This window comes from Phyllostomus discolor, chromosome 1 (assembly GCF_004126475.2).
Source record: "Phyllostomus discolor isolate MPI-MPIP mPhyDis1 chromosome 1, mPhyDis1.pri.v3, whole genome shotgun sequence".
NCBI classification, from domain to species: Eukaryota; Metazoa; Chordata; class Mammalia; order Chiroptera; family Phyllostomidae; genus Phyllostomus; species Phyllostomus discolor.
The window spans coordinates 33,245,769-33,273,378 of NC_040903.2; the positions used below are offsets into that span (position 1 = coordinate 33,245,769).

Consider the following 27,610-nt stretch of genomic DNA (forward strand, 5'->3'; position numbering starts at 1 on the left):
AGGAGGGAGCGACTCCGTCACTGAAGCTGCCAAGATACCGCTAGATGTTCGTACTGTATGCATTGCTTCTTGTCATGCTGACAGACAGTGACGTGGGGTAAGGTAGTTTAGCCCTATTTTAAAATGAAGAAACTGAAAGTAAATAAATTTGCTTGAAGTTGTAACTGGCAAGTAGTGAAATGGGAGGATGAACCCTAGATATAAGAATTTTTCACTTACCAGACGTTGCCATTTCTTGCTTTATAAATGGTTAATCTTTATCACTAGTTCAGATGAAGATTTTGAAACTTCATCGAGGTATAACAGAAAAACCAAAAAGTGTTTTCTTTGTTGTCTTTTCCTTTCCCTTCCTTTCCTGACTGGAATCATTCCCCAGAGCAAGTTCAATCATTAAAATTGAGAAATGATGATTTTAGAAAACTTTGCAACATAGTACAGCAGGTCCTCCGCTAATGTCGTTTCTTTCAATGTTGTTTCTTTATAAGGTTGATGAGATGCCAGAAACTTAATTCTTGTTTCTATTAACTAGCCTATGGTAAAATTAGTTTTGTTATGCATGTTTTCACTTAGCTGATACATTGTTTCATTTAGTCATAGAACTTACCAACACCGTTAAGACTTACTGTATAAGCTGAAATGGATCCTTCTAACTTTGTCCACAGTGTGATTAGTTATCTCTTATACATTTTTAACTTGAAATTAGAGGCAAATAAAAAATATGCATCTGTTGTCAACAATTCAAAGAAATATTTCAGAGAATAATTCAGAAATATTTCCCCTTTAGGGGAAATGGTCTGCCTCAGACTTAAAGTTATAACAAAAAACTATAACACGTAATTATAACACGTAACTATAGCACAAAAGCATTCCCTTAGAAGTCAAATTTAAAGCAGAAACATTGCTAGATCCTTTATTTTTTAACATTGTTATGGAAACTCTAGCCAATGCAATAAGACATGAAATAAATAAAAGACAAAGAAAGGACAGTCAAGCCCTGGCTGGTGTGGCTCAGAGGATTGAGTGCTGGCCTGTGAACCCAAGGGTCACCAGTTCAATTCCCAGTGAGGGTACATGTCTACATTGCAGGCTAGGTCCCCAGTAGGAGGCACGTGAGAGGCAACCACACATTGCTGTTTCTCTCCTTCTCTTTCTCCCTGCCTTCCCCTCTGTCTAAAAATAAATAAAATCTTTGAAACAAAGACAAGACAGCCAAGATTATACTTACCTGTATAATATGCTGAAATGATTGGTCTCTGGCAAAGTGGTAGGATTCAAACTAAGTATATTGAAAAATAACTTATTTTTTATGTTATAATAACCAATTAAAAGTTAATGTAGAAACAAAATTTTAAATTTTAAAAGCACCAGGATTAGACTGGCCAAAAGATTATTATCAAAAAATCACTTAATAAGAATAAACAATAATTGCTAAGAAAATTTTAGAGCAAAGTAATGAGAGTGGATTTGGCCTATCAGTATTAAATCATAAAATAATGCTCAAATAGAGGCATGCCAATCAATAAAATCACATATTTAGAAAACAATATATAAGTTACATATTTAAAAAAGTGAAGTCAACCTGAAATGTATATCAATATAATAGTCATTATATTTAATATAGATGATCTTTTTGAAATAAGAAAAATACTAAGACCCTAATATATAAATGGTCAGGCATTCTGAGTATAACTACTAAACATAGGAAAGCAAGGTAACAAAAATTATGAAGTAAAACAAATAAACACTTTTCATTCATCAAAATGGAAATGACTTTTTAAATTGTGCTAATACTCATGGTATTATGGTAAGATAACTGTCTCATATTGACAGAAATTGAATATAGTTAACAGAAATATAAATTGACTGAACTTTTCTTAGATGCAGTTTGAGTATATGAAGAATCTTCAGAATACTTTTACAAGTATACTCTTCAACTGAGGAATTAGAATTAGAGTCCTAGAAATTGATGCTGGAAAGTAATCAGTAATGTGGGTAAATACTTACGTAAAAAAGATGTTTATGACAATTGTGTTTATATAGATTGTTTTAAATCTGAGTTGATACTGCCAACTCTGGAAAAAAAGTAAAAATTATTAAATATCCAATACTGGAGGAATGAATAAATAAATTTTAGTTCAGTCATTGGATGGAATACAATACAGCCATTAAAATTGATATTTAGGGGGAAAATATAAAATATTAAATGGAAAATACAACATACAAAATTATAATCTCTTTTATATACCCACACATCAGAAGACTAGAAGGAAGTCTAGTCTTCTTCTAGTCTTTCCTTCTAGAAGACTAGAAGGAAATCTAAAATGTTAGCAGTGGTTATCTCTGAGTGGTGGCATAATTGGTGATTGTTCTTTTATCATTTATACTTTTACATATTGCCTGTTTTTTACTTAGTAAATATATATTATTTATTTTATAATCAGATTTTTTTAAGTGAAAATACAAGCAGTTCTCAGCCATCACTTCTTTTCATTTCCTTGAAGCATTTCTTTGAAGGGGTCGAAGCTCGTGTGGCACAGGGCATAAGAGAGGAGGAAGTAAGCTACCAACTTGCATTTAACAAACAAGAACTTCGTAAAGTTATTAAAGAGTATCCTGGAAAGGAAGTGAAAAAAGGTCTAGACAACCTCTACAAGAAGGTTGATAAACATTTATGTGAAGAGGAGAACTTACTTCAGGTATGCTTCGTTCTTTTAACCATCCTAGATTGCGTGTCCTTACATACATTGCTTTTCTCCAAAACATCCCTCTGGAAAGGCCATAGATTTTCTCATTTTAGGAAGAAAGTTCCACAACGTATAGACCAGACTAATGAATTCTGAGGAAGAAGGGAATGATATTTATATAAGTTTATATGTCGTTTATTCTTCATTTTATATTTATGTTTTATTGTTTTGAGCCACTAAGTTGTTTTCTCTTGTTTGGGGATGGACTTTTTGTGGGTTTGGGGGGATTTTTTTATACTTGGGAGAAGTAAATGGAATAGAGTATAGAACAGTGGAGCGATTCTGAGCATGGGGGTTGGAGTTAAAAATGAGTTCATAATCTGGGTCCAGAGTAAGCTACATGTCTTTGGCAAATTAGTTAACCTCTCTGAGCCTCAATTTCCGTATTCGAAAAGTGGAAGACATTATAGTAGACATTACTATTACAATAGACATTACTACAATGAATGCTTCTGTGCCAGACATTTTTCTGAGGACTTTACATACATTCACTCATTTAAGTCTCGCAAGAAATTTATGAGGAAGGCATTACTATTATCCCGGTTTACAGATGAAGAACTTGAGGTACAGAGTGATGGTGTAACATACTCAAGGTCACATATCTTATAAGTAGAAGGAGCTAGGATGCATATTTTTAACTATTACACTCTGTTTAATTCTTAGAATGTGAGAAGGGGGCCCCTAAAACCCCCAGAATTTATTTATAAGAAATTGTGTGCTGGAACGGGAGTAGGGGGGAGAAAACTGTACTTGGACAATGATTGAAATAAAAAAAAAATCTTAAAAAAAAAAAAAAAGAAAGAAATTGTGTGTGGCCCTGGCTGGTGTGACTCAGTAGATTGAGCATGGGCCTGCAAACCAAAGAGTCGCCGGTTCGATTCCCAGTCAGGGCACATGCCTGGGTTGCAGGCCAGGTCCCCAGTGGGGGGCGTGTGAGAGGCAACCACACATTGATGTTTCTCTCCCTCTCTTTCTCCCTCCCTTCCCCTCTCTCTAAAAATAAATAACTAAAAAAAATTGTGTGTTTTCTTTATGTTTAAACTTCAGTAACCTTCAAAGTACTCTCCATTTGATGCAATACACCTATCAAGATGTTTTTTCCACTGCTCAAAACAGTTTTTGAACTTGTCCATTTTGATGCCTCTTATTTTTATATTTTTTGTGAAATAACTTATTTTTTAAAAGATTTTATTTTTAGAGAGAGGGAAAGGAAGGGACAAAGAGAGGGAGAGAAACATCGATTGGTTGCCTCTTGCACGCCCCCAACCAGGGACCTGGCCCGCAACCCAGGCATGTGCCCTGACTGGGAATCGGATCGGTGACCTTTCAGTTCTCAGGCCAGCACTCAGTCCACTGAGCCACACAAGCCAGAGCCAATTCTGATGCCTTTTAGAGCTTCTGCTGTTTTTCTGTTTTACCTTATCCACATTGGCAAAATCCCCTTTGAGGGATTTTTTCATCCAGGAAAACAAAAAACATCTCTCAGGGAAAGATTGGGTTAATGAGAGGGAAGAATAGGGGTCATACCATTTTTGGTCAAAAAATGCTCAATACTCAGTGTGGTGTGGGCAGGTGCGCTTGTAAATCACCCATCATGAAATGGGCAAATGCATTGAAAGGGTCTTAAGAAAAAAATTCACTGAAGCTGAACTCAGTCTGTCACAACACCATCAGCTGGCACACTGATACACATGGGTTCCTAGAGCACTCACCTAGCAGGGGAAGCCTATACTGCAAGGTCCCTGCACTCCAGAAGATAATTCTGGGGTTTCTTTGGGTTCCCACCTCGTATGTCTTGACATTCTTGCATATTTGATTATATATTATTTCCATTTATAGTTTAATGACTTTTATTTTCATTTTCAAAATAGGTAGTATGGCACTCCATGCAAGATGAATTTATACGCCAGTACAAGCACTTTGAAGGTTTGATAGCTCGCTGTTACCCTGGATCCGGTGTTACAATGGAATTCACTATTCAGGACATTCTAGATTATTGCTCCAGCATTGCACAGTCTCACTGAACCTTGTGAAAGGAGAAGGGATACATGAAGAAAACACTGAGTATACTAGACACTATAAAAAATACCAGCAACTGTTTTGAGATCTCAGACTTGAAATTTTATGCAGTATTAAATGTCAGATAAATGATAATACCATGCTACAAATATTCAAAAGTAAAAGTACCAACTTATATAACAGTTATTTGGTCAATAGGTTGTGTACTAATGTAAAACATTTATCTTACAAAATACCTTTAGCATTTTTCTATGACTGAACAGGAAATTTTCCTTATTACCTAGCTTCTTGTATTTGTGAGTGGTTATTCTATGAGTAATGCATCGGGAGTTTTTCAGCTTCCAACTAATTTACTATTGCTTACAAATCATGTAACTACTAAATATTGTACACTTTTTCCCTCTGTCCAGTGTGTATATGGATAAGGGATCTTGTAATGATGAGTTGTAAACGTGGATTCTGAGGAACATGTGATTATGTAATGATGATTCTGAAATAAATTTTCAAAAAAGTTGAAAATTAGATCTGTTGCATGTTTAAGAGATCAGTACACAAAAAAGTTCTTATAAAATCAATACACAAAAATACATGCCCATTTACTATAAAACACTTAAAAGAATAATAAGAAGTCCTGGCCAGTGTTTCATTTGGTTGGAACATCATCCCATGCACCAAAAAGGTGTAGGTTTGATTTCTGCTCGCGGCACATACCTAGGTTGCAGGTTCAGTCCTTGGTTGGAGCACGTACAGGAGGCAACCAGTTGATGTTTCTCTCTCACAGCAATGTTTCTCTCTCTCCCTTCCTCTCTCTCAAAAATCAGTAAAACACCCTCAAGTGAGAATTTTTTTAAAAGTATAAGAAAAATAAATATTAGCATAAAATATTTATTATTTAGGATTAAATCCGACATGCTATAGATTAAATTGTGTCTCTCCCTGAGATTCATATATGGGAGTCCCCCCACATGACTGTGTTAGCAATAGGGCCTTTAAGGAGGTGATTAAGGTTAAATGAGGTCATAAGGGTAGGGCTCTGATCCAACAGAACTGATGCCTTTAGGAGAAGAGACACCAGAGTTGGAGGAGATGGAGGAGATGATAAGAAGGCAGCCATCTGCAAGCCAGGAAAAGAGTTCCCAGCAGAACCCAGGATGCTGGCACCTAATCTCAAAATTTTAGCCTCAAAAACAGAAAATAAATTTTTGGATTTAAAGCTACCTACTCTTATGGTATTTTGTTATGCAAACCCGAGCTGACTAATACAAGATGCATAAGACCTTTTTGAGAACATTGTAAAACTAATGAAAGATATTAAGGAAGGCTAAAATAAGTGGAGTAATATTTCTTGTTTCTGGATAAGAACACATAACATAATAGATATGGTGGTTATTCTCAAATTTAAAGATTCAGTGCAGATTTCCAGTTTCCAGTCCAGCAAATAAGAAGCTTGGAAGTCACTTCTCCATCCTAACAAATAAAAATCTTAAACTGCCCTGGCTGGTGTGGCTCAGTGGATTTTGTGATAGCCTGTGAACCAAAGGGTTGCTGGTTCAATTTCCAGTCGGGACATATGCCTGGGTTGTGGGCCACGTCCCCAGTAGGGGGCGTGCAAGCAGCAACCACACACTGATGTTTCTCTCCCTCTCTTTCTCCCTTCCCCTCTGTCTAAAGCTAAATAAATAAACTCTTTAACAAAATGTTGCCTCTTTTTAAAAAAAAACATGAATAAACTGAAAAATCAACTTAGTAGATCTGCAAGAGAAATGAGGTCACAAGGCAAACCACTGCCACAGCTGGGCAGGCTGGCAGGAGAATACAGAGAAACAATTTAATGGAGCTAAAACCCACAGGAACCAGTAGGCAGGGAAAGCTGAGAAATTGTAATTGACTAATTGCTGGAGGCTGTGTGTGGATAAGTCAAATAAAAAATCCTGGGGGACCCAGTCATTGGGAGCCCCGCACACAGTTTGAGTTTCCCCTCCTGTAGTTCTACCAGGTCTCACAGTGAGTAACAAGGAAAATCTGTGTTCTGGCAGGGTTGGGGGAAAGGAACCATTTTGAAATATGCCAGAGCATTCTGGTTTGAACAAGTTCTGTCCTCAGGAGAAACTATTTAACCAGAGCCTAACTGACCTGGGAGAGGGAAATACCCAACTCCAGCTGGCTGAGGACTTCTACATGGAAAATTGGAAATACCAAAATTCAACCCCCTCTGGTTATCCTTTCCCATCTAACGGGGGAAAGTGGACCAAAAAGCACTGCTGATGTTCACAATCCAGAAGTACAGCATCACTGAAAGACTTATTTACAGGACCACAGAACACCTACCCTCTCCCAACAACTTTAGCAATGCATTACTAAAGGGCAATTTACAGCACTTCGTTTTACCCAGCATCATGTCTATCAAGAAAAAATTGCAAGACATACTAAAAGGGGAAAATAAAAGTTTGAAGAGACAGAGCAAGCATTAGAACAAGACTCAGCTATGGCAAGGATGTTGGAATTATCAGACCATTAATTTACAATAACTGATTAATATTCTAAGCACTGTAATAGATAAAGAGCATGTAAGACCAGATTGGCAATGTTAGCAGAGAGATGGAAATTCTTAAAAAGCACCAGAAGAAAATGCTAAAGTACCAAAACACTAATAGAAATAAAGAATGCCTTTAATGGGCTTAGTATGCCAGTCAAGGCTGAGGAAAAAAAATCTCTGAAGTACAGCATATATCAATAGAAACCGCAAAAAGAACAAAGACCAAAAAAAAGCCCAGAATATCCGAGGACTGTGGGACAACCACAAAAGGAGTAACATGCATGTATTGAGAATGTTGCATTCAGCGAACGTGAGAACAAATGTCAGAGACTTTCAGGATATTAAAGATGTTGCTTTATTGGCCAAGTTTAACCTGCGCAGGGGCGAACTCTTAAAGTGTCCGGAGACACGGTACCCACAGGGGCTGCAGATGAAAGAGTTTCCCTGAGCGCTCACAGCTAGGTTCTTATATAGGGGTTTGGCGCGAGCAAGCAAGCAAGCGTTTTACAGAAGCTGATGTGGCAGTTAGCTATTTGCTTACAGAGACCGCGCACGGGAACAGGGTAAAATTCAAATTTTTAAAACTAAACAAAGCATTACTTATCTAGCATACCCAGAGGAGAATATCTGCATGACACAGGACGTTTGCTTAACTACATCCTACACTCTGTCTCCCTGGTTAGTTCCTTTTAGCTACAATGCGGTTCCTGTTTACTAAGGTCACATTTAGTTCTTAATTTTCTTGTTCCCAACAGAGAATACAGGAGAAGGAACAAAAGAAACATTTGAGGCAATAATGACTGAGAATTTTTCCAAGTTAATGTCCGACACCAAACCACAGACACCAGAAGCTTAGAGAACAGCAAACAGAATGAGTGCCTGAAAAACTACATCTATGCATATCATTTTCAAGCTACAGAAAATCAAAGGTAAAAAAGCCTAAAGAAGCCAGAGTTTAAAAAGCCCTTATCTATAGAAGAACAAAGGTAAGGGCAACACCTGACTTCTCAGAAACTATGCAAGTGAGAAGAGAGTGGAGTGACTTGTTTACAGTATTAAGACAAAACAGCCAACCTAGAATTCTGTACCCTGTGAAATTATCCTTCAGAAGTAAATGAGAGATATTTTCTCAGAAAAACAAAAACCAAGAGAATTTGTTGCCAGTAGACCTGCCTTGAAAGAAGTGTTAAGATAACTTCTTTAGGGAGAAGGAAAATGATATAGGTCAGAAACTCAGAGGTACATAAAGAAAGGAAGAGTATTGAAGGAGTAAGTGAAGGTAAAATAAAAACTTTATTCTTACTTGATCTATCAGAGTTTGCTCAAAATAATAGCAAAATGTATTCAATTATTTATGCACGTGTACTCAAATGCTTATGTAGAAGTGAAATGAATGACAGCAGTGATAACGAGATGAGAGCGAAGAGGTTAGGATTATTTTGTTTTGTTTTTATAAGCATGCTTACTATTCATGAAGCAGTATAGGGTGGTTCAAAAGACTTCGATTAGTTGTGTATTGCAAACTCTAGGGCAACCACTTTAAGAACTTTTTAAAGTATAATTGATATGTTAAAAAAGGAGAGAAAATGGAATCATAAAATTAGTTAAAACCACGAAAAGCAAAAACAATGGGAGACAAATGTAGAGACAAAAAACAAGGGCAACAAATAGAAAACAGTAACCAATATTGTAGCTATTAATCCAAGTATATCAAAAATTAATTTTAACTGTACAATATAGAGTAGGTAAATGCCAGGAAAGTAATGTCAGGTGAAAAAAATCAGTAGAAGAATAAATACAATGTGAGCCTATTAATATAAAAGTTCAAAAACCTTTAAAATTAAACAATATGTTGTTTAGAGTTACAAATATGCAAGAAAAGCAAGGCAAGGGAATGATGGCAAAATTCTGGAAGGGTGAGTGGGGGCTGGAAGGGCAGTGTTGGTACCTGGCAGGGATACACCAAGTGTTAAAGGCATGTAAGTAATATTTCTAAACTGGGCAGTGGTTATCAGTGTACCATGATACTTTAATCCCTTATACATGCCTTATAAATTTTATTTTATATCAGTTTGATATTTAATTTAAAAGCTTTAAATTATATTTGTGTGTATATTTTTATTGCTATATAATAAAACCTGAACGTTTAAGATGACAATCTGGGGCCAAAGGAAGCCAGTGACTTGATCAGGGTCCAAGCCAAGTATTAATGGAGCTGAGGTTCCACACAGCACCAAACTCCTCTCAAAGAGCTGACCCTACCCTCTTCTCCCAGCAGAAATGATGCAGATATAAATATATGTCACATCTAAGGACCAAACACTGTCTAATATCTGCACTCACATAACTGAAGTTGTGTGGTTCTTACTTAAAAGATAAAATGACTCTCAGCAGCTATAGTTTTCTAGACCTTAGAGATCTATGCCATTGTTTGTTAGAAGGGATAGGCAAACAGGAACATAAAAGATTTGAGCAATGATTGAAGATAATTTAGAGAATAACTGTAGATGAAAAACTGCTAGGAAAGTAAAAAAATGGCTATGCCAGTAAAGTTAAATATGCAATATCAGAGTGATGTCAAAGATTGCTAATTCTCATAACTGTCCACTTTGGGACCCTCTACATATGTGCTTCTCAAACTTCATTAGTGTACATATGAGACAAACGGGGATTTTGTTGAGATGCAGATTCTGATATAACAGGTTTTGGTGTGGTCCAAGATGCTGCACTTCTAACAAGATCCCAGCTAATACCAGGGCTGCTATCTATCTGTCTGCATCCCACAGTTGGAAATGCACAGCTTTACAAAGTAGAGTTATATCACTCACATCCCCAAACAAATCAGGATTCTTTCTTTTTCAGTCCCTTAGGACATGGCTGACATTAGTGCTTGTGATTTAAAGATTCTCAGGTTGTTAAACTTGGTGGCACTCTCATGTAATGCTCACTTACCCAAACTCCTAAATACGTATTGCACTAAGTGCATTTAGGAGTGATGTGTATTTTCAAAAGAGAATTGAGGAGTGGTCAAAAGGCAGTGGGGAAGGTGAGAGGCAGGAGAGAAATATTTTCAAAAGGTGGGAAAGCAGGTGCTAAGAGGCAATGGGGAACCTAGGAAGACAGAGTGACATCAATCTGTGAGCAGTACAAGCAAAGTGCTTGCCCAGCAATCTTGAGAAAGCAGCTTCTCTGAGATCAGCATCTCAATCAATTTAAATTGTCTGTGTAAGATGGTGGGCCTTCCTACAAGTTCAATATTTTGTCTAGTTGGCCAGAAGAAAGGATAGTAAAAAAGAAATTAAGAAATTGAAGGAATGTGCTTTAACATGGATTTTATACTTGTCTCCTTTTAAATTTTTAAAAATTCTCATTCTGGATGTAAAGCTCTTTTTAAATGTATAGCTAATATACAATATTATGTTAGTTTCAGGTGTGTAACATAGTGAGATTTCATATTTACACACCCTAAAAAGTGATCACCACAACAGTCCACTATCCATCTGTCACCATATGAGGTCATTTTAATATTATTGACTATACTCCCCATGCTGCACCTTATATTGCCATGACTGGCTTATAGTTTGTATCTTTTAATCTCCCTCACCCTTTTTACTCATATTCCCACCACCCAAGCCTCTGGCAAGTGTCAGTTTTTCTGCATTTATGAGCCTGTTTGTTTTGTTTGTTCACTTGTTTAGTTTTTTAGATTCCACACATAAGTAAAATGATGTGATATTTGTCTTTTTCTGACTTATTTCACTTAACATAATACCCTCTAGGTCTGTCCATGTTGTCACAAATGGCGAGATTTCATTCTTTTCATGGCTGAGTAATATTCCAGGGTGTGTGTGTGTGTGTGCGCACGTGCGTGTGCACACACCCGAGTGCACATTTGTCCACTTCTTTATCCACTAATCTATTGAGGAACACCTAGGTTGCTTCCATACCTTGGTGATTGTAAATAACAATGCAGTAAACATAGGGATGCATCTTTCTGAATCAGTGTTTTGTTCAAATAAGCACCTAAAGTGGAATTGCTGGGTACTTCTTTATATCTTGTTATAGCCTTTGTTTTAAAGTCTATTCTGTCTGATATAAGTATTGCTATCCCAGACCCTTGTTTTTCATTTCCATTTTCATGAAACATCTTTTCCGTGTTTTTACTTTCAGTCTAGTCATGTCTTTCAATCTGGAGTCTTACATAGGCAGCATGTGTAAGGGTCTTGTTTTTGATCCATTCAGTCACCCCTTTTTTTCTTAATGGAGCACTTAGTCAATTTACATTTAAAGTAATTACTGACAGGTAATGTACTTATTGCCATTTTAATTGTTTGCATACTAAATTTGTAAGTGGTTGGTCTACTATCTTTACTATATGTTTGCTTTTAATAGTGAATTGTTTTTTTTTCTTTCATATATTTTCTTATTTCTAGTTTTGGTCTTTCTTTTCCACTTAAAGAATTCCCTTTAACATTTCTTGCTTAGTGATGATAAACTCCTTCAGCTTTTGCTTGTCTGGGAAAATTTCTATCTCTCCTTCAATTCTAAATGATAACCTTACTGGGTAGAGCACACTTGGTTGTAGGTTTTTCTCCTTTCACTATGTTGACTGTATCATGCCACTCCTTTCTGGCCTGCAAAATTTCCGTTGAAAAGTCAGAAGACAGTCTGACTTTTGTATGTAACTAGTTGTCTTTCACTTGCTGCATTTAAGATTCTTCATCTTTAACTTTTAACAATTTAATTAAAACATGTTTTGATGTGGGTCTCTTTGGGTTCATCTTGTCTGGGACTCTCTGTGCTTCCTGGACCTGGTTGTCTGTTCCCTTCACCAGGTTAGGGAAGTTTTCAGCCACTATTTCTTCAAATAGGTTTTCCATCCCCTTCTCTCTCTGGGACCCCTCTGATTTGGGGGGATCCCAACACTTGATGTTGTCCCAAAGGTCCCTCATGCTAGCCTCATTCTTTTTCTTTTTTCTTTTTGATCTTCCAATTGGGTAATTTCCACTATCCTGTCTTCCTGATTGCTAATCTACTTTTCCGTGTCATCTGATCTGCTGTTGATTCCCTCCAGTGTATTTATCATTTCAGTTGTTATATTCTTCAGTTCTGATAGATTCTTTTAAAATATATCTTTATATATTTTAATCCTGATCCAAGAACATATGCTGATTTTAGAGAGGAAGGGGGAGAGAGAGAGTGAGAGAGAGAGAAGAGAGAAAAACATCCATGTGAGATGGAAACATTGATTGGTTGCCTCCCATATGCACCCTGACCAGGGATCGAATCTGTAACTTAGGTATGTGCCCTGACCAGGGATCAATCCCAAACCTATTGGTGCATGGAACAATGCTCCAACGAACTGAGCCACCCAGCCAGGGCAGGTCCTTTTTATAATTTTTATCTCTTTATTTAAGTTCTCACTGAGTTTATCCACCTGTCTACAGGTTTGATGAGCATCTTTATGACTACTGCTTTGAACCCTTTTTCTAGTAGACAACTTACTTCAGTTTCATTTAGCTCTTTTTCTGGGTTTTGTCCTATTTTTTTTTTGTTTGGAACACATTCTTTCCTCTCCTCATTTTGCCTGTTTGTTTCTATGTATTTGGTAAGTCAGCTAAATCTCCTGGTTTTGAAGAAGTGGCCTTATTTAGAAGGAGTCCTGTGGAGCCCAGTGGTGGAACCTCCCTTGTCACCAGAGCCAGGTGCTTCAGAGGTGCCCCCTGGGTGGACTAGTGTGGCCTCCTGTTATGGCAGGGCTACAACTCCTGTGGACACATTGGCAGGCAAGGCTGGCTCCTAGCCTGCTGACTGTGAAGCCTGTCCATAACTGCTGCAGGCTCACAGGCGTGTAGGGCAACCCTTCAGTATGGCTATCTGCAAGGCCCAGCCATGCTTTTGAAGACACTGCTGTGTGCTGGTGCCAACTTAGGCCTCACACTTGCTATGGAAGGTCAGGAGCTGCTTCAGAAGGGTGCTAGCCTGAGTGGGTCATTCAGAAAATGCCAGGGTGGGGTGAACAGTATTAGTGAGGTTAATGGAGAATGTCAGATATGGCACCTGCCAGTGTGAGACCAGCTAGATTAAAGAAAGTGCCGGGGTGGGGAGATGGTGCCCACCAGCCCCTCTGACTCAAGAAAAAGTTCCAATAGATCCCTGTCCCTTCAGCACATACCCTAAAATAGTCAATGTATCACCTTCACATATGACCTACGTGTTGTTCAAACTGCTGTGTCTGTGCCAGCATTCAGAAAGAGCATAACCTGGGTTTCCTATAGCTGTTTGGCTCTCTCAGACATAAGCCCCACCAGTTTTCAAAGTCAAACATCATGGGGGCTCCTCTTCCTGGAGCAGGTTCCCTAGGCTAGGACTTAGATCCCTGATTCTTTGGGGATGACCTCTGTGATTGTGATATCCCCCCCACTTTTGAATCACCACATAGGGAGTGGCAGGTAGGGTAGGTCCTGACTGAACTTAGTCTCTACCCATCCTACACGTTTCAATGTGGCTTTTTCCTTTTACCGTAGTTGTAGAAAATCTGTTCCGCTAGTCCTCAAGTCATTCTTCGAGAGAGCTGTTCTATATGTAGTTGTAGTTTTGGTGTCAATGAGAGGAGCTGAGCTCAGGATCTTCCTACTCTGCCATCTTGAACTGAAGCCAGGAGCCTTGCTCTTGAGTGCCAATTTAGCTTGTCATTCCTTGTGGCTGGTGCACTACCCCTGCAAAAAAACATGTTTCTGGATAAGATTTCCAAGTCACTGCCCCCATTTAATTTTAAACAGCCTTTCCTGACCTCCTATAATTTACAGTACATTGCCCTGCATTTCTCTCAGAAGAGCCTGTTCTTGTTCTTCATGGCATTTACCATAATTTGGAATCTATCTGTCTTTTTTCTTCCTAGGTATCTTGTCTCCCCCATTTAGACTGCAAGCTTTATGGCTAGGATAAAGACCATTCTGTTTACCACTGTGGATCAGCACATTGTACTTAATAAACGTTGACCTTACAAAGTGAACAGGTAAAACCTGAATTGTTAATTCATGGAAGGAGGGAACTATCACTCATACTTCTTTACTATTCCCTTCAATGTCCAGAGCATGACCATACTCCTGAACATAAGTTCCATTAGGGCAGAGGCTCTGCCTGCTTTGTTCACAGCTTGAGCCCAGTACCTAATCTGCAGCCTTGCTTTAAGTGATCAGTAACTGGATGTTGAAGACTAATACTCCTAGGTGCTGAATAGGAGGAACAATACAGGAATTGTTATAAGGAAATTAACCCAGAGGCTAAAGAAAAATTGTGCTCTACTGCCAGTTTTTACTGTATACACATATAGCAGTCTTGCACATTTAAATAGTATACGTTCAACAAATGCTTGATGAATTTAATTCACAGAACAATGTCTTCTGTAGAATTCAGATATGCTCTCTTTGGGATGAGGGTTCTCTAGACCTACTTCTGTAAGTTCCTCTGGTCGGCACTGTGGGCTGTGGGATCTGCCTACTCTTCCTTGCTAACAGCTCACTTTTGTAGAATAATAACATGCTCAAACTAATGTGAAAAATCGTATTGGCATAAACCATTGGAATTCAACCTGCTGTATATTCAGATCACTGGGGAAATGTTTAAATCCCTCTAAAATATAGAGGTTACTATGATTCACAGTAACATAAAGAAGTTTTATATTTAACTTTCATTGCATAGTGGATTAAATATATGTTGCAAAAATTTTTGCCCAAACTTTTACACTAATTTACTGGGTAACTTTAAGCAAGTGATTTAACAATTTGGAGTCTTGAGAAGCACAATCATGATGTTTTTGGGTTTTGTAGATGATTTAAATAAAATATACAGGGAGGTTGAAGAAATTTGGAAGAAATTTTGTATTGTTTCATTAGAGTCTAACATATCATGCATCTCTATACTTTTAAGAAGAGCTTTTTATCTTTAGATGGTTTTTCTGGTCCAATAGCTCTTATTAGTTTACCGTCTTGGCTTCACCAAGCTGTAACTATGCCAATATCGATTCTCTGCAATTACTTTGAGCTCAGCATTGACCAGTCAATATTATAGCACTTAGGAAAAGAGAACTTTATAAAAGAATTTCTAAGTAATGGAATACAACATTTAACCAAATACCACATACTCTCATAAGAAAGTTTGTAGGTCCTAAAATTTAATAGGAGAAAAAAACTCTTGAACTGATTTATATTAAAATTTACTATTATCATAATGAGATACCACTTCACACCAATCAGAATGGCCATCATAAACAAATCAACAAACAACAAGTGCTGGAGAGGTTGTGGAGAAAAGGGAACCCTAGTGCACTGTTGGTGGGAATACAGACTGGTGCAGCCATGATGGAAAACAGTATGGAATTTCCTCAAAAAACTAAAAATGGATCTGCCTTTTGACCTGGCAATTCCACTGCTGGAACTATACCCTAAGAATCCTGAAACACCAGTTCAAAAGAACCTATGAACCCCAATGTTCATGGCAGTACAATTTATAATAGCCAAATGCTGGAAGCAATCTCAGTGCCCATCAATAAATGAGTGAATCAAAAATCTGTGGTACATTTACACAATGGAATACTACACAACAGAAAGAAAGAAGGAACTGTTACCCTTTGTGACAGCAGGGATGGAACTGGAGAGCATTATGCTAAGTGACATAAGCCAGGAGGTGAAAGACAAATACCATGTGATCTCACCTATTAAGTGGAACCTAATCAACAAAACAAGCAAGCAAAATATAACCAGAGACATTGAAATAAAGAACAAACTGACAGTGACCACAGAGAGGGGGAGACGGATAAAGGGGGAAAGAAGGGGAAGGGTCACCAAAGAACATGTATAAAGGACCCATGAACAAAGCCAAAGTGGGGTAGGGTTAAGGGTAGGAGGTGGGGGTGGGTGGGGTTGCAGGGGCATGGTAGGGGGAAAATGGAGACAACTGTACTTGAACAATTTTTAAAAAGAAAAAAAAGAAAAAAGAAAATGTTAAAGTACTACAAGAAATAATTTCAAAAAATAAAATTTAGTATTATAACTTTACTTGAAATTTGCAAAACAAGTTTAACTATAGCTACAAACATACTACTTGTGAACTATGCCCATAAAATTCATTTCCATATTTGTTTATTGAAGTGGCATAATCTGCTTCTAAGATTAATCAAACCATAAAATCGATCATGGTTAACAGAAAGAGTAGGTATATTTAATGAGGATTATAGATAGCAAACTTTGGCTTCTACTGATGAAGCCCAAAGGGATGTGCTTCTCCCTGGGACATCATCCGAAGGATTGTGATGTCTATGCTTATGGTCAAGGTCCCTTAACCAAAATAATTTCTTGCCTCTTAGCTGTTTCTTTGGACCACAGTTTCTTTTTTCTGCCTGAAAAATTATATTGTTCTTCATCAGGGGCTATAAAATGTATCAATTCTCCAGAAGTGAGTTGAACTATTGCTCATTCTAGATCATAGTAGACTCACTCTGGATCCTGGTGACCATCCATCACAGTCCCCTTGCTCTACAAGTATCAGGCAGGTGACTCTACTGGCTGACCCATCAGACTCTCTGCCTCTGCCAGAAGCCTGCATCTTGAGCTGAGTGACACTGGGTAGAACAAAGACTCGTGGAGTTAAATTATTCTGATGGTCATACCAAGAGCCACTGTCCGTAAATGTACTCCATAAAGATCTCTGAACTCATTCTCTCTGACAGCTGGTGGTGATGCTGGCTGTTGGCTGGAAGCTTCAGCACCTCTCCACAGGAACCCTTCAGGTAATCTCTCTATGAAGACTAGTTTGGACTCTGTCACAGTGTGGCGTCTAGGTTCCACAGGAAAGTGCTGAGAGAGAGAAACAGGGGCAAACTATTTTTGTTATGATCTACGTATAATTCACACAGTTCCACTTCCGCCATACTCTATTTGTCAGAGAAGTGGCAAGCCTCATGCTCAGACTCGTACTGAGGAACCAGAGATCCCACCTCTCAATGGCAGAGTTTCCGTCACTCTGTAAGAAGAGCATGGGGAGCATTATATATCAGTGTGGCTATCTTTAGAAAATCCCATCTGCGATACCTTTTGATGGCTCCTCGTTACTCTTAGAAAAAGTCAAACTCCTTATCATGGCTTGCTGGGCCCTATGTGGCCTGGACATCACCACCCACCTCTCTGAACTCATCTCCTAGCCCTCACCTTCATTTGCTGTCACACTTGCCTTTTTTCTGTCCATGGGCCCACTAAAGTAAGTCCATTTGTTTTCCCTGAAATACTCTGACACCAGATCTCTGTAAGTCTGTTTTCTTGTCATTCAAATCTTAGCTCATATGCCATTCCTCAGAGGAGCCTTTCCTGACCACTCAGTGGAAAGCCACTCTCCTCCTCCCGTCATTGTTTTTTATGTTATTACATCTCATCTCTTCATATCACCTATCATAATCTTACAGCCAGTTACTCACTTATTTATTTTTACTCATTTATTTTCTATCCCCCACACTCCCCACTGGAAGGTAAGCTCTTTGAAAGCAGGAATCTTGCCTCTGATTCACCTGTTATCTCCAGAGCCTAGGAAAAGGAGGTCTCTTCATTGAATCTCTGTTCTATTTTAATCAGATGTAAATCCTACCAAGAAAACTCAAAATTAAGCAACATCTTACCAAGTTTACATAACAGTGAATTTTTTCTTAAAGGTATTTCATTTGCTCTCTATTAGTTGAGCATTCATTATTCAATCATTTATTCATCATCAAGTATTTATTGATGGCCTGTGGGACTATGGAGACCAGCTCAAAAAGCTCACAGCACAATGGGGAAGATGAATAAGTAAAGAGATCCAACTGAAATGCTTACGGTCATTACCTTTAGGGAAAAGAGTAGAATCAGGGGCCAGGACAGAAAATATTACAAGTTAAATGGGACTTTCACTCACTAATTTTGATAATTCTGTATTGTTTGAATCCCTCTACAAGTATATACTCGTTGAAAGATTTGAAATATGGTAAAATGTGAATGTTAATAAAGTTAATATCTTAGAAATTAACATGATCTTTCTCTTTTGCTTTTCCTAGCACATAATTTTTTCTATTTGGCCCAAGACACCAACCAGTTTCAGAGGGAGAATAAGGGATATGATACAGAAAGAGAACACTGATTGTTTACTGGGTGCCGGGCACTGTTCTAAGCAATTTAGTTGTAATGCAAGAAAGACAGAATTAATATTCAGCTTCTGACCTTCAAAATAGGATTGTACAGCCAATCAATAGTTTCAGAAACCAGGCTATTGAACTGGGAGGAGATTTTCTAAATTTTTTTCATTCGCTTTCATCCTCTATCCATTAGAATGAAGCTTGGATGAGAGTTCTCTGCTGGGGTGGGGAAGACACTCCACAGAGGGGGTGTAACTATGCTACAGTACAAAGAAGGCGCATTACTGAGTGTTCTGACTGTGTACCGGGTGAGCGGGGGAGACACTGTGGCAGAAGAGGGTTCTTCTCCCTGACTCCCTATCTGAGACCCTGAGCAGAGGCCACATTGCAGGCTGCCTTGTATCAATTCTAGTGAGGCCAGCATGCCCGGGTTAAGGGAGGTCATGAGGTTTAACTTTAGAGTCACCTCTACCTACTACATGGTGCCCTTGTGACCGAGAAGATCTTGAAAATATTGCCAAGGATCTACAGTGCTGATGAGGTGGGTAAGGAACTACAGGATGGGCCAGGATGAAATGAGAGTCACAGCCAGAAGGCAAAAGAGTGTGTAATACTGAGAGGAGCCCAGGGGAGGGGGGTGGTGCAGAGAGAGAGAGAGAGTTCGTGTATCATACCAGACACAAGCTTCAGCTGCAATGCCAGCATCACCGAGAGCAACCAGGTGGGTAAGGGTAGAAGAGGTTCCCAAGGACCACAGTCCTCCCCTTGGTCACCTGGCCAGGCAACCTCACACCTCCCGGTAGGCATAGATGTAGTTAACATCTTGGAGCTGATAGGGTAAGAAATCTGACAAACGAGGCTTTTGTTTTCCCAGACAGAGTAACATCCCCTAAAGGGACTGTTTAAATTATTGGATCAGATTAAGTTTGAATAAGGAAGGATTTAAACATTAATTATTTTTCTTCTTTACCAGAAGGTGGGGACTGAGGAAGACAGCTGGAGGAGTTAACAAACGGACTGCAATTTCTCCATGCTTCTGAGATGGGGTGTGAGTTAAATTCACGATCCCGCTAAATAAATTTAAAAATCAATTACAATGCAGGGTATTAAATGCTATGAAAAGAAGCCTCGGGTGCTATGGGAGCTCCATGCAGCAAAAGTAATTGCTGTGTTGGATCAGACCCACAGAGTCCAGCCGGGATTTGGTCTCCCCGGTGAGACCGGGGGTACATCTGCAGAGGGTGGGGTGAGGGGGTGCGGCCGATTTTGACTTTGCATTTTGTCAACTGGAAAATTAAGAGTATTCATTGAAATATCACCAGTTTCCCATAATATCCCATTACATATTTGGAATCCACTGATTTCTCCAACTCTGCATGAACATTTTTATACATCTGCACCATCTCCTGGAGGTTTGAAGTCTCTGCAGAGGACATTTCTGAAAGTTCTGGTTGTTATCATCCCATTTTGATGAGTTAGGAAGAGTGAAGTGAGGCAGGTTCTATTTGTTTATCAGAATCTTTCTCTTAGGTGTTTTTCCCCACTTTAAGGCAGGGAGAAAGGCCGAAGTTTGTTTATGTTCAAGGATTAGATAGTGAGTATAGTTTGCTCAGAAGAGCTCAAAATATACATTTTTTTTCTCATCACATCCATTTCTTCTCCTTGCCCTGCATGATAATTCAGGCAGAACCCATGACCTTTTTGGTCTCTGAAATAGAGTAAGTCTTTGGTCAGTAATTAAAATGTCCACTTCACTGTCATAACCAAAACTTTAAATGCGACCAAATGGTCAGCACTCCCACCCTTCCCTAGCTTGGGCCTGCCACACACAGAGAGAAAAGGGAGGTTGTCACTGCTCTCCTCTTTTCCAGTTCCCAACTTCGGTTCCTCTTCTACCCAGACTGCGAAGGGAGGGAGAGGAGGGAAAGGGGCGGCAGAGTTCCTACTCCAACAGTATTGCAGGGAACCGGCTTCTGCTCTCCTGCCCTGCTAGATGGTTAAACCTGACCCTTTTTTTGTCATGGGAGCTTTGGGAATGCCCCTCCCTTCTCTGAGGGTCTATCACTAGCAGCTCACTTGCCAAGAGTAAATGCATTTCTTTTTCTAGGGATCTCATACCACTTCCTCCACCCCTGCAACTGGCACTATGTCCAGCTTCTGTCCGGAAGACTCTTTGTCTTCCCTGGAGGCCTTCCTAGCTAGGCTCCTTTTCTGTTAGGTTTCAGTTGCAGACCACAGAAACCCCTCTAGACAGCTTAAACAAGAGACTGAACTATGCCGTAGGAGGCCTACAAAACTCTTTGGAAGGGCTAGAAGAACAGGCCCTAGGCAAAGCATCTAGAAACAGCTCCCAACCTGGTTGAAATATCACCAGTTTCCTTTCCTGTCACAGCTCCTTTGTGGTCACAGCTTCCACCCTTGTGCAGGAAGCTCCTGATGCTACTACCTCTGCCACTACCCACTCCCGCCAAAAGGATGCCTCATATGTTGCTGCTCTCCTTCCTTCATCCAGCCCCTAATGCAAGTCTCACATGAGTGCTCATGAGGCAGAACTTCAGCTTAAGGGAGCCCAAGAAACACATGGATTTAGCTTAGCTCTCCAGTCTCACCCAGGAAGACACACCAGGAGCCTAGAGTGAAAGCGAAGGGACCCAGCCCCCAGGATCTGGTACAGGAACTGCAATCTTCTCTCACATGAGGCTCACTCCTGGTTGTGGAAAAGATGCCACCGACTCTGAGAGGGCATGAACTCAGGATTTTCTTCTTTACTTGAAGGGTACACATTAAGTGGTCTCTTTAAATCCCCTCCCAATTTGAGATGAAGAGAGAAGCTCTCCAGAAATTCCTCAACTTTAAAATTTACACTTTTAGAACCCTAACTTGGTCTGGAAATAAGTCATAACTGGCTCAAGTCTTCTCTGCCAGTGACTGCTCTGGAGGTGAACACAGAACCCAGCTGTGGCCCCGACAGGGAACTCTCCTCAGGGGTTCTGGGAGACATCTGTATCCCTCAGAGAAAAGAAGCTTATGAGGCAAAACCTTGTTTTTTTTTCTTGTCATGAAATTCCTGTTCCCTGCCCTCACTTCTCGCTTTGGGTGCTGCTGAAGACAGACCTGTTTCTTAGACTTGTGACAGCCATTCTGTGACCACAGATCGAAAGGTCCTAGGATAAAAGCCTCCCACTGTGGGGAGAGTGTGGAAGGATGAAAAGGGGTCAGAGCAGGTCCTTGGTGGTACCATTGACCTGCAAACCAGACTAGGACCGGCTACTGCCAGCTATTTTGTCAAGGGAGACCACAAAATGCTTTTATTACTTAACCGATTGTTACTCAGGCATTCTGATCCTTGCAGGCAAATGCGCGCTGACAGGTGCTCAGGCTGAGTCCCTAGAACCTGCTGAAACAGAAACAGGAGTAGAGACACAGAGAAACTGAGAGACTGTGCCTACAGAAGCGATTTGGATCAAACCCAGTGAGTATTTTCCTGTTTCTGCAGTTAGGACCCTCTGCAAGTTTTATCAGAACCTGGGTTAAAGAACAATCCGGGGGAGCTAAATTATGACTGTGGCTGGATGGTGAGAGAACCCTGGAGACATTTACCTCCCTGGGGTGTGTTTACATTTCAAAGTGGGGCTGTAACCTGGAACCCAGGTGACCTTCCAGGAACAGCCCACTTCTCTTATCTTTCTCCTCCAGACATTTATTTACATTCCCAAAGATAGGAACTCAGGACCTTTCCGTTCTCTTCCCTGGGACGAGGAGTAGGTGCTGGGTAGCAAAGGTTTCTCTCCCTTTCTCAGGCAGGGAAGGAGGGAGCTGTCCCTCTCATATACAAACTCTCAGACTCTTAACTTGCAGGAAGAGGGGCTGTGGCAGGGGAAACTTCCTCCCTGCAGTACAGAACCCAGGACACAGAGGGTGCCATGTGGTTCTCCTCATGTCACCCTGGGGTGTTGGGCAAGGGAACTGATAGTTATTGACGTAAGTAATAACTTTGATCTCTGGTCCAGAAGCCTCGTATTTGCATTTGGGATACTATACATAAAAATAGATATTAAAAACGTAGCAGAGAAACAGGCTTTTGTTTGTATCTTCACTGGAGAATATGTGACTCAGTCGCTAAAATGACTAATGTGAGACCACACTATGTTGATATACATTGAAATGTGCTGTGCAGATAGAGCAAAGGAAATAAATATAGCTCAGTGCTTACCCTTAATCTCACGCAATCACTTCTGCACATCAATTTCAATAAGAAGACTGAGAAACTAGACTGTTTCTGCTCCAGAGGAGGAAGCCAGGTAAGGGATGGGCTTGGAGACCATGTCATGTGGGCAAAGACGGAAGGATCTGGGGCATCCCCACCTATGTGAGGGAAAAGATTCGCATTCTCTTGATTGCTCAGAACAAATTGCTCACATGGAGAGGCAGATTTTAACTTTGCCCAGTCAAAAATTATTTTCCTAATATATCCTATTATTTGTTATTCACCTCACTGTCAATATACAGGAGCTCTTTGCATGTCTGAGCTATCGTAATAGTTGTAAATGCTTTTCTTTTGGTCAAAAGCTTATCTCTTTTGGCCACAGAACTTTTGACATGTAGGAGTTTTTTTTTTAAATATATTACTGTTCATCAACCATTTAATTCATACACAGTTCCTACTCTTCCCTCTACTCTTACTGACTGCAAAAGGTGATTAAAAGGTATAATTCCTTGCACTACCATTATCAAATGAAAATTTCTGATGTCTTTGTAGACACACAAAATAAACTGCTACATTATCAAGATGCCTTAGCATTGTGCTTTTAAAAGGGACCCTTTCTTGAGAATTATTTTCCATGGTCTCTGCTGCTAAGTAACAGCTTCTCTCATAACATCTGATCATTTACACAGCTTGAGTGCCTTTCGTAGCCATGTCACTGTGCAGGCTCCACTGCAAGGCTCCAGGCAGACTGGAACTAGTGTAACCATTGTCCTTACCGGCCCAGAATAATCAGATTGCTAGCCACGCCATACACCTGTGGCAACAGAGAGAGTGAGTCCCTGGTGCTTAAATAAAATGACCTGAGTTAGCCAGCAATACTAATGACATTTTAGCCCTATCTCTGGGCTACTCACCGAAGGGAGGCAACTTTGCCATACTAACTAGTCTTGGTGTGAGAAGGCCTCCTTCAGTCAGTTCAGTTCAGTTCACTTCAATTCAACTTGATTCAATTCACATTGTTTTTGATCTTTTATTAAACTCCAGATACTCTGCTTGGGTTATGGGTATAGAGAAGAACACATTAATCTTCTGTGTACTGTAAAGAGCTCACAGTCTAAAGACAGAAACGGGCCCTGGCCTGTGAGGCTCAGCTGGAGTGTCAATCTATAGGCCAAAAGGTCACGGGTTTGATTCCTGGTCAGGGCACATGCCAGGTTGTGGGTTTGATTCCCAGTCAGGAAATGTATGAGAAGGCAGCCAACTGATGTTTCTCTCTCACATCGAAGTTTCTCTTTCTTTCTTTCTCTCTCTCTCCCCAACTAAAAGCAATGAAAAAATGTCCTCAGATGAGGGTATAAATAAATAAAGATAGACAGAAACAGGATAATCAATGAAATACAATAGAGTTAGCATCCAGGCACAGAATATAGAGAAAAAACCTGGAAAACAGCCTTGATGTATCTCTGTTAAGTTTCTCTTACACATTACCTGCATATGTACCCAGGTGTTTCCTGGCGAGCTATTTTTACTCAAACGTGGCTGACATCCAATGAGAGAGTCCCCACCCTACCTCCTGACACCAAATACATGGTGTCTTCTACAAAACTGCCTCTCCAACTCTCAGGACATCCACTGGTCCAGAGCTCAAGTCTGACACTGACAGCCAGAGTTCAGCAGATGACACAGGGTCAGGGTTCAGTCTCACAAGACTCCCTCCCACTTGAGATGCCAGTCACAAGCCCCAGGCCTCCTGTACTTCTGACCGGCTATAGATCGGGGGTTCCCATGACCCTTTTCAGGTTAGAGGATTTCCTAGGATGGCTCACGGAACTCAGGAAGACAGAGTACTTACTGTTACCCACATACTATACAAAGCCAGAAGGCAGAGGTGCACGGGGCCAGGTACGGGGAAAGGAGCGTGGAGTTCCCGTGCCCTCTCCAGGGGTTCCACCCTCCCAGCCCCTCGGTGTGCTCACCAATCCAGATTCATCAAATCCTGTCATTTAAGATTTTTATGGAGGTTCCATTACATAGGTACAATTGATCAAATCATTGGAAATTGGTGATTATCTCAATCTCTCTGTCTCCTCTCTAGATGTTGGGGAGTGAGGCTGAAAGTTCTAAGCTTCTAATGAAAGCTTGGTCTTTCTAACCCCCATCCTGAAGCTATCCAGGGCCCTGCTGAGAATCACCTAATTAGAACAAAAGACTGTGCTACTACCCTTGTCACAAGAAAATTCCAAGGACTTAGAAGCTTGGTGCCAGGCCCAGGGATAAGGACCAAACATCTCTCATTATGCCACCCCTGGACATTTTTGTGATATCACCTCAAGCCCCTGATATCACAGGTGGAACTTACTAACTACCCCTTGTCCCCTTCCTCCTCCAGCACACTCCTGCGTGAGTTTCTAATAATACCATTTCACGGAAACACACTGTTCAGTGTCTGAAGCTGAAAGCCTCGACAGTCACCTGGATTCCTTCTGCTCCTTCACTCAGGGTCTGGTCCCTCACTCTGCCCTGCCCATTCTTCCTTTGTAATAGTCCTCGCATTTCCCTCAGACCTTTATCTCATTATTAAAATAATCTTCTAACTCTTGTCCTACATAGTAACATTTTCTACACCATTCACCATTCCATCCTCCTCCCACCCAGAATAATTTTCCCCAAACTAATTTCATTGTGTGATTTTCCTGTTTTAAAATGTTCACTAACTCTCTGCCATGTAGTGGATAAAATTCAACCACTGAAATCTAACATTTGCTGAGTCCTTTAGTCATATGATGTCCCTGTCCACTCCCAGTCTTATCATCTGTGCCGCCCTGCCCATCAGACACCTGCCTTTGTTGTCACCCAAGCAACCACACTTCGCAACAGTGTCTGGCTCATCATATTACCTCCTCCCCTTTCTCCCTTGCCCAGACCTCTCTCTCCCTCTTCTGTACACATTCAAATTATGGTTGCTCCAAGGTTCAACTCCAAGTCCCATCTGCTCAATGAAAATTTGAGTGGTTGTTCTTGTCCTCAGAGGATTTTTTTTTCTTTTGTGGATTCCTGTGCCATTTATTCTGTGCCATAAAGTGGCATCTAAACATATATGTACTCGCTTGTTAGGGCTGCTGGAACGAAGTACAACAGATTGGGTACTTTAAACAAAAGAAATTTATTGTTTCACATTTCTGGAGGCCAGAAGTCCAAGATGAGTCCAAGAAGGTGTCGGCAGGGCTGGTTCCTCCTGAGGGCTGTGAATCAGACAGAATCTGTTCCAGGCTGCTCTCCTAACTTCTGGGGGGCCTGCTAGGAATATTCATTGGACTTTCCTTACACATGGGGTTCTCCCTGTGTCTTCACACTGTCTTCCCTCTCTTTGTGTCCCTTTATTCTCATATGCCATTCTTTTTATAAGGACAACAGGGATATTAGATTAGGGGCCTACCCAACTCCACTATGACTTTATCTTAAACAATTTTATCTACAATGACCCTACTCCCAAAGAAGGTGACACTTCAACATATGAATTTTGGGGAAGACACAATTCAACCCATAACGATATGTAAAGGAGTTTTATCATAAGTACTTACTAACACAAATTTCAGAAAATGCTCTCAGTCATGAAGTACAGAAAGAAGGCGAAAGAAAAGTCACAACTGAATAATGGAGAATGCTAATGTGCTGTTTACCAGTCAGTTGCAATTTCCTCCTCCAAATGTGATCTAGTAAAAATTTAATTTAACAATGTGTGATATTTGCCTTATAGGCTGGCTTTATAATCTAACTTCCAAGAAGATGCTATTTTGTACGCTGCTCTGCTGCTCTTATGTGTCACTAAATTCTTCCACTTTTACCTGGAGCCTTCCCATCCCTCTCCTACCCCAGCCACAGCTAGACAAATAAACAAAGATGGAAAATTCTTGGCTTTTAACTGAAATGAAGGAGGAAGGGTGGAAGAAAATGGAAAATGAAAAACCTTTATGTAAGTGTAAGGCTCTGTAGGATATGTAACATGGTCTCATCTTCCTGCTCACCTCGACTAAATAAAAATGTCAAGAACTAGGGGAGTGTGGCATGTTGAACAGCAGCCCCTCCAAGGATTTGTCTACATCCTAATCTCCCAAATCATCCAATGTTACCTTATTCGGGAAAATGGATCTTTACAGATGTAATTAAGGACCTAGAATTGAAGAGATCATCTGGATTACCCCGGTGGGCTCTAACTCCAATGACAAGTGTCCTTATACAGAGACACAGAGGACATTTGACAGATACAGAGAAGAGGGCATTGTGGAGATGGAGGCAGAGACTGGATTGATGTGGTCACAAGCCAAGGAAGCCTCGAATGCCAACTAGAAATTGGAAAATGCAAGGAAGGATTCTTCCCTAGAGCCTCTAGAGGGAGTGTGGCCCTAATGATTCCTCCTCAGTTGCAGACTTCTGGCCTCCAGAACTGTGAAAGGATCTCATATTTACATCTTCTGAGTGCTTTGTTTTGGGGGCAAAGGGGAGCCAAAAAGTTACCTAGACTGGATGGCTGTTGTAGACATTTTGCTATGATATTAATTTGTTTATGGCTCCCTGTTTTAAAAATAATTGTTGCTCAGCAGAAAATAAGTGTACCTGTTCCAATACTACAAAAGCCATCTACAGAAACTAATTCATGGTCTCTTTGAAATTCCATGCAACAGCTCATTAAGGCAGGCAGGCAGGAGGAAAACAGACAAGGCACACAAAGCAGAAGTGGTAAAGGAATATATGAACATCTACAAAATGATTCACAACTGTAGTGCAGTTACACGATAGACAAAAAGTACATGTTCAGAATGGAAGGCCTACTTGGGCAAGTAGTAAATATAAAGGAATTGAGTTCCTCTCTCATCACACAGAAAGTCACAGGAGAGAAATAGAATTCTAGGGTTTGACTATGTGCCTTCCTTATGTGAGGAGGTTCT

The 27,610-nt window shown here is 40.1% G+C and overlaps 1 protein-coding gene across 9 annotated transcripts in view; it reads left to right on the forward strand.

Moving 5' to 3' along the window:
* Positions 1–5,282, forward strand: part of EXOC1 (exocyst complex component 1) — a 48,682-nt gene extending 43,400 nt beyond the window's left edge. For 6 of the 9 annotated variants that reach the window (XM_036020787.1, XM_036020805.1, XM_028505508.2 and 3 more), the window contains 2 exons: positions 2,502–2,696; positions 4,616–5,282. In XM_036020787.1, coding sequence (XP_035876680.1) covers positions 2,502–2,696; positions 4,616–4,768 — 348 coding nt within the window. In that variant the 3' untranslated portion in view covers positions 4,769–5,282. The remainder of the gene's footprint in view (positions 1–2,501; positions 2,697–4,615) is intronic. The other 3 variants (XM_028505510.2, XM_028505509.2, XM_028505511.2) reach the window with 1 other exon arrangement.
* The last annotated feature ends 22,328 nt before the right edge of the window (positions 5,283–27,610 follow it).